At 41.6% G+C, this 8,219-nt stretch overlaps 1 protein-coding gene across 1 annotated transcript; it reads left to right on the top strand.

Moving 5' to 3' along the window:
- The first annotated feature begins 7,239 nt into the window (after positions 1-7,239).
- On the top strand, positions 7,240-7,794 carry LOC139217557 (gamma-crystallin M2-like). Its single transcript, XM_070848899.1, has one exon. The coding sequence runs from the start codon at positions 7,240-7,242 to the stop codon at positions 7,792-7,794; it is 555 nt and encodes a 184-aa protein (XP_070705000.1).
- Positions 7,795-8,219: the final 425 nt, after the last annotated feature.

Genomic DNA, 8,219 nt, shown 5'->3' with positions numbered 1-8,219 from the left:
GCTAGAGGTTTGTGTGACAACCTGTCCACTTTTCAACGCTAGCAAGTGTCGCTACAGAACATCCAAAAGAATGTTCCTTTCATTTGCATACATTTCTAAATGTTTAACTTTATAACCATCCCAGAAAATAAATGGGTGCTTCATACCGCACCACGTTCAGTGCACCTGTACCTAGTCAGGGCACAGTAAGGAACATTCAATATGCAGTTATTCTGTTAGGGATTAAAGTTCCATAGTATTCCATTAAGATATTAAATTAGGAGCATTTTCTCATTAGCTTTTATGTAATTTTACAATTTAGTAAATACTTCCTAGCTTTTATTCTTATTCTTTAAATGTATGTTGCCCTGGTGAAACTTTTAAGCCAATGACCATGAGCCTCATGATTGAGCCAAAAGCCCCCCCTCTCTCCCTCTCTCTCTCTCTCTCTCTCTCTCTCTCTAAGTCTTTCGTTTCATTTCCCCACTGTGTCTCTTGAGTAAAGGAATGAATGCTCATAGAAATACTTAGCTGGACGTTCAGCTACAGTAAGCTGTAAGTTTTACTTAAGGTAATTGTTAAAGGCTCTACAGTTAACGGTTGGTGTGGTGTAATACTCCTGATGAAGGAGTAAGTTTTAACCTCACACTTCTGTTGTACTGATTGTCAGCAACTCTGGATAAAAGTGAGTCAAATGTCTAAAACGTGACCAGTGAGATGTAAACACAATGTTCATGAGTATATAAGCACATGTTTAAACAATTTAAAGCAATTTAAAGGACATTTAAAAACATTCTCTCTTACAAATGTGAAATTGATATGTAATAAAACACAGTTAGCTTATGGTAGCTAACACTAGCTGATGAAAACTTAGGACAGGTATTTTTCTGAGTCAGTTCACTGTTTTTTGGACTCTTCTTTACTTGTGCTACTATTACACTTATTATTACCAAAATCCCCACAATCAAATTAAGCAGGACGTCCAGAAAACATTACATTTCACAACCCCTGTCCCGCTGACGAGTATAAAAAGCTGTCAACATCCACTCCTTTGTTTGAGCGGCACATAGACAAAATATATTTATGTATACCTATCTTAATTAAAAACCTGCTACTACCAAATGTTTAACGCTGTTTTTCTACCCCGTTTAGAGATGCACAAAGATTTTCATTTTCCTTCTCCTCACTTAAAAAACGCATCTCTTAGAGAAGTCCTTTGGCCTGGCCATGCCTCATATTTTGGAGGCAACACGTGCTGACCTGTGACATCACGGTGCAACTCTTCCCCTGACCTCCCAGGGGTCAACCTGCATTCACGACACAATGTGACTGTCAACACTCATTCCCCAGCCTGACAAGAGGAGAGCCACATAATCAGCGGCGTCGTCACTGAGCGATGTCATTAGGAACGGCTGGCTGAACTCCTATGCCAGACCCAGTGCTGAGCAAATCAGCGCCTGGCTACTGCCGCTGCTCTGCGACCTCTGAACGCCGGGCCCCAAGAGCATGCTACCTCGCCGACTGGACCCATTTGTCCCGCAGCAACGATATTGTGACGAGCTGTCTCACTGCACCTTTACTTCATGGACTGAGACAGAAAAATGCAGACAGATGTATGTGATGTGAACCATTAGGAATTTTGTTTTTTATGCAGATAAGGCCGAGCCTTGGAGGAGAAATGTGAGTGTGGTATCTTATTCTGAGGTGCAGGCAGCAGTGCTTAAACTGCAGCCTCAGAATGAGCATTAAAATTTAAACAGTGCAGTGAATGGCTCTCTTCCTGTATAAGGGAGTTATTTGCAGGCAGAATTTTGCCACAGCTGACGTACGTTAACATAATTAATAATGGGGTCTGCTTGTACGTTTCTACGGTCTACAGTTTTTACTACACTCAGGATTGTAATTTATCTCTGTTGGAATACATGCCTTAAGCAAAAGCCATCAATTAAAGCTCAATTAAACAATGCAGCTGTTAACGATCTGGAAAACTTTAGGATAAATGTGTAATGGTCTCCAGTGGGTGTGCATCAATGTTAAACGTGCTATTTTGCAGATAGATGATGCAAAATGCTTACTGGCCATGATGACATCATGAACTGTCACGTTAAGTTAAAACCATTTCTGACAGTTATGCTGGCAAAAATGAACTTTTAATTTACTTTCACTTTATTGCCATTTATTGAAAACACAGAAATCAGTAGAAGTACATAAAGGTCCTGATAATAAAGGCATTAAAAAATGGAAACATCAAGACTGAGCCAATGGCACACATAGGTAACCACATCTGATCTGAGTGGTTCGGTAAATCTTACATTGCAGCATGACACAGAAATAATTGCCTAAAAAAAAAAATGACACTACATTAAAATTTCTTAAATTGTAACTATCTAAACCACAGGGCTTTTTTTTTGAGTTTTTTAGTCTTTTAGTATTCGTACTTCAACTCTCTTTACTTCAACTCTACTTCAGCTTTTGCTGCTTACACTTCAACCCATATTTCAAACTTCCTCAGCGCTTACACTCCAGCTGAAACTTTGACGAAAATCTCCTTTCAGTTTTTACACTTGACCTTCTTTCAGGCCTTCGAGTTCAACTGATACTTTAAAGCTTATTCGGTCACTTCCACACTTCAACTCCTTTCAGCAGTTCAACTGGTATTTCTTTCAGACACAAACTGAAACTTACCTCATTTTAGGAGTTCAATTGTAAGTGCCACTCTCTGCAATTCTCTTTTAACTGACCCTTACCCCTTTGTTCAGTGCTTCATCCATCCATCCATCCATCCATGGTGGCAGCAGGCTAAGCAGGACATTCTAAATGTCCTTCTACCCAGACACTCCTTCCAGCTCCTCCTTGAGGATCCTGAGGTGGCAGATTTGTGGGTTTCCCCTGGGGTCTCCTCCCAGTTGGACGTGCCCAAAGGACCTCCAAGGGAAAGCAACCAGAGGGCATCCTGTCCAAATGCCACCAACCACGCTTTATTCCGAGCATCCTCTGGAAGTCTGAGCTCCTCACACTCTCTGAGGCTGAGCCAAGACATTCTATGGAAGAAACTCAATTCAGCTGTTTGTACCCGCAACCTCATTATTTTGGTCATTACCCAAAACTAATGACCAGAGGTCCAGGTTAGATAGAGCTACTGATAAATTGAGAGCCTTGCCTTCTGGCCCAGCTCCTCGCGACAATGGTCCAGTGCTTCAGTGCTTCATCTTCAGGTAAAATATCATTTCTATTAACATCATTAAGAAATTTTAAAAGCTTCCAAAACCCTTAAGACACTGGAACCTTTCCAAATGATTAAACTGAAGTCTTTTTAGCAGCAACTCCACTGCGGACAGCAAGCAACCACCACTAGCACTATTTTTTTCAAACAGCAACATGGAACTGGTACTGCTGATGTGCAGGTGACTGGCCACGGCAGTGAGACAACTTTTGTACTTACTCTTCCACAATTTTTAAAGCCTACACTTCAAATAATATTTCAGACTTCTACAGCACTTGCACTTATACTGGGCTGCTGTGGCTCAGACGTAGACTGGGTCATCCACCAATCAGAAGATCAGTGGTTCTATTCCTCCATGTCAAAGTGTGTGAGTGTGTGTGTGTGTGTGTGTGTGTGTGTGTGTGTGTGTGTGAATGATAAGTTGGCAACCTGCCTTCAATGGGTGAATGTATATGTAGTGTTAAAGCACTTTGAGTGGTTGACAAGACTCAAAAGGCAATCAACTTGTGTCCATGCTTACATTTCATGCGACTTCTCTACTCCTTTGGGCCAACTCAAATTTCAACGTCATTCAGTGAGACAGACCTTTGAATGCACCCACTACACCGAGTTGACTGCTTCTGGTCTGGCATCATGACATGAAACAGCTGGTTATTGGTTGAATGCCAAACTTTTAGCCCATAAGTGCCACAGGCGGGACTAATGCCATTGTCAAGCTGTTGTCAAGCATCATCAAGCTGTGAGCTGACTTCACTCTGCTCTTCTCTTAAAACAAAACCAGTGTGTTGGCATGGTTACGCATCAGCGTCGACTTAAAATGACATTAGATTCAGGCGGATACGGTACATTGGTCTCTAGTGATTTGTAAAAGGGATTTTTTTTTCCAAGACCAGTAATTAACTTTCAAACTAAAGCTACATCATGATTGATGTTTGAAATGGAATCTTTTTTTTTCAGAACCTTTTTTGGGACCTAATTATTGCTAAGACATCAAATTAGCTCATGTATCTTGATTGAAAAAAGAAACCTTTAACTACTAAGTATATGATTAAATGTATGGATTGTGTATTGAATTTTCAGTAAAAAGGATGCTTTAGAATTGTGACTGACAAGTTTCATTTGTAGTTGAACTGATTCTGAAAGAACACAAAGGACCATTTAGAGGAAGTCTTTTCACTGCATTTAAGTTCCTTTTTCGTACAGTATGATTAGTCATCAGGACACTCAGAGACGACGTTCAATAACATAACTACTCAGCTGTCAACGCTGCTTTCATTTAAGCTATATATAACCACAAGGACACATGCAAGCCAACATGAACACATGCAATCATGTCTACTTTCCATATATCACTTAGATGTAGATCTTGCAGAAAGTGTGGCTTTATGTGATTTGGGGGTTTTAAAACGTTAGTTTAGCCACATAATAACACAAAGAAACCAACCGTCAGGCAGAGGTAGATGAGCAGTTACTCTTATTGTCAATGGAGTCTGGTGACTCTGAAGCGATCCATACAATGGGTGTTGCTGATTAAACAAGAAGGATCTCACAAGTATACCCCAGTGGTGATCACTTAAAATATCAGTCAGTGGATGTTGTTTGACCAGGCGCAGTTGCCCCAATAGATTATTTTGCAGCCATTGTTTCACATCTACCAATTCAAAAACATTTTGTACCTACTAGTTATTTAGACCGCAAAATATGTAAAAACAGGGTCCAGGGTAAAAAAAATGGACTTCTCCAAGAGCAGTTGGACAGCTGGGGCTGACCGGGCTGCTCTCCAGCTGACTGCAGTGTAATGAGCAGCAATTACTCTGTATAATAAGTTAACATTAAGTCTCCTGCCTCCACTGCTACACTGTATTGGTTTACCCTGAGAGGCAGCATGTGAGTCAGAGCTGACCTGAACTCTTCTTATCGGAACTCGGTTAATCAGTGTACTGATCCTGTATCAACAGCTGTGCTACTCAACCTTCTTGGCTCCTTAAAGCACAGAATTTGGTTCAAGGATTTTATTTTCCTCATTGAAGCTAGTTCCCCTGGGTGGTTTGCAATTCGACTTTTTAAAATTTTGTAGTCTGTGTAGTCTCTGGATTGCTCTCTCTATAATTATTTGGCAATTAAAAAGTATTATAGAGTGTGAGTAGAATGTGTGTTAAAGGGGTAGTCCAAACACCAAACACCAAAATCCCACGCTAAGTCCCACGTTTTGCGATCTCCAATTTAATCTAATCTTAATCAGGTTTCATATGGTTTTAAAGTATATCATTAAGGTGTTCAGTTCCCTAGTAATTGCTTTTTAATGGCAATTCTGCCATCATTAACAGCGCTAACCCATACAACAGCCCTTATAGAACCGAGGTGTTAGGTGTCCAAGCTCATTCCCTAAAGCAAAAACACAGGAATTCCTCTGCTGTTCAGTCTCCTCCACACCCTGTCCTTTCTGTGGACAAACACTGCAGGAGAATACGAGCACTTGGTGCTGACATTTGCTGTTTGCTCAACCTGGAACAGCAGCGAGAGATGCCATAACTCAGTTTAACTACCTTGCTGAGTTTAATGGAGTGGCCACACAGCAAACTGTTGTTGGCAGTATGATAACATCCACTGTTATGGCTCAGTCAGCTGATTGCAACATCCCTAGCCCAACACACAGCTGGGCCGCTTAGTTTTGTGGGCTTCAGGGAGTCTTCATCTTTAGGGGAAAACATTTTTTTTTTTTATTAAAAACACAATCAGCCTCATTTGCTGCAAGTCCTGCATGACCGAGGGTGTAAGCGCTTTCATCTTCGCTGTCATGGCCGAGGGAGAAAAAACATCGGAGCCACCAAGCCAAAGAGAAATAAAACAGAATCGTATGTTGAGTGGAGCAATACTGGAACCAACAAGAAGTGAAAGTGATACAATCAAAGTTTAAATGAAACTGGAGTTGTTTTCAGTCACCCACAGCTTCCTGTATTACTGTCTGTTGTTTGAGCTTTTACATTTGATGCTACGCTTGGTAACTTAAGTGAGCCTCTCTATATTGGCTGCCGTCACTTTTAATGCTTGACTGATATCAAGCACCTTTTGCTTTCTTATGAGGCATGCTGTATTCATGTGTAAGTACACGGATTGCTAATCAGGCTGTGAGCAGCACACAGCAGTTCTGTGTATAGACAGTGACAGAAGACTGAAGCTGCTGATGACCTGCTTGCTAAGGCTGAAACAGAGATTGAGATCCCCATATTTCCCCGGAATTCTCAAATGATGATTGTGGGTTTTTTCCACTTCAAAGATGAGGACTTGTTGGACTCATAGCTCTGTTTTACAGAGAAACTTCAGAAAGTATCAGTTCCACTTCCTGTTTTATAAAGTCACTGACAATGACAATCTGTCTTTACACAACACGTTGTCACTGTGACCATTCGGACTAATTCGAATGATTCTTATGTGATGAAATGATATAATGTGCTGTCAGTTTGTAATTAAATTACAGGGGGAAACTGCCACTTGATTAATAGAATACCCTTTGGTAACGTCAGTCACAGCAATGACCGTTAAGGCTAGAGGCTGAATATCATTTTCGTGACTACACTTAAATATTCAATAAATAATTATAAATAATGGTAGTTTGTTAGACTAATGAACCTTCACTGACAATATTAATGGATGAACTGGCAAACTGCTAAGAATGACAAAACAACAAAACAAACAAATTCCAAAGCTAAGGATGGTTTTGTACACAGCAGTGATGTAACAAAGGTGCTATTGATCTTTGTTAACCCTTTGAAAAAGGTTTTGTCCGACAGCGTTCGAAGTGAAATCGCCTCTCTAAGGTCTTTTTGGGGAACAGCTGATAAATGTGGACAACCTCAGTGCTCTATGGGCTTCCATGGTATGTTGCTGGATCAGGCTTTTTCACAAAGGGGCCCTCTGCTTGTCAGGTATAAAAAGGAAGGTTTCCAACAGGTAGGCAAGCAGTTCAGCTCCAAGAGCAGCAGCAGCAGCAGCAGCAGTACCGGCATCACATCCAGTAATAACAACACCTGGCAAAGATGACCTCCAGCAGCATGAACATGATGAGCAAGATCATCTTCTACGAGGACAGGAACTTCCAGGGCCGCTCCTACGAGTGCATGAGCGACTGCCCCGACATGTCCTCCTACATGAACCGCTGCCACTCCTGCAGGGTGGAGAGGGGCTGCTTCATGGTCTACGACCGCACCAACTTCATGGGAAACCAGTACTTCATGAGGAGGGGCGAGTATGCCGACTACATGAGCATGATGGGCATGAGCGACTGCATCAGATCCTGCCGCATGATCCCCATGTACAGAGGATCCTACAGGATGAGGATGTACGAGAGGGAGAACTTCCAGGGCCAGATGCATGAGATGATGGATGACTGTGACAACTTCACTGACCGCTACCATATGTCCAACTTCATGTCCTGCAACGTGATGGAGGGCCACTGGCTGATGTACGAGCAGGCCAACTACAGAGGAAGGATGATGTACATGAGGCCTGGAGAGTACAGGAACTTCATGAGCATGGGCTGGAGCGGCATGAGGTTCATGAGCATGAGGCGCATCATGGATTCCTGCTACTAAGTGACGACTCATCATGGTGCAGCAATTTGTTTCTAAACTAATTTTAGAAAATCCGTGACTGAGCACTTTATCTGCAGCAATATTCACTGAATGTTGACTGACAGCAACTGAACTGCACAAACCGAACACAAATAAAGTCTAGTTTATTATCAAAATGATGCTGGGGTTGATTCTTTTCTTTGTTCTTTCTCTCCTAATTATTTTCCTTGCTCTTCCTAAAGTTTCTAAAAAGGTACCTCGTCAATTTTTCTATTTATGTTCTGCAAAAAAAATCTTCGTTGCCCCCCCCCCACATACACACAGCAGACAGCAGAAAAGAGGACACAGCAGACAGAAGGGTCTAATGTGTGGTAACATTCTACATGAGTCAAAGGGAATGCTCGTTCCCATAATGCGACAAATTTCCCCAACAAAGGAAACATCAG

The sequence above is a fragment of the Pempheris klunzingeri genome, chromosome 18, assembly GCF_042242105.1.
Source record: "Pempheris klunzingeri isolate RE-2024b chromosome 18, fPemKlu1.hap1, whole genome shotgun sequence".
Classification (NCBI taxonomy): domain Eukaryota; kingdom Metazoa; phylum Chordata; class Actinopteri; order Acropomatiformes; family Pempheridae; genus Pempheris; species Pempheris klunzingeri.
The sequence above is the reverse complement of the archived record's forward strand: the minus strand, read 5'-3'. Positions and strand labels throughout refer to the sequence as shown.

Excerpts from the sequence above, each read along its gene's own strand:
- LOC139217557 (XM_070848899.1), top strand. The coding sequence starts at position 7,240 with ATGACCTCCAGCAGCATGAACATGATGAGCAAGATCATCTTCTACGAG.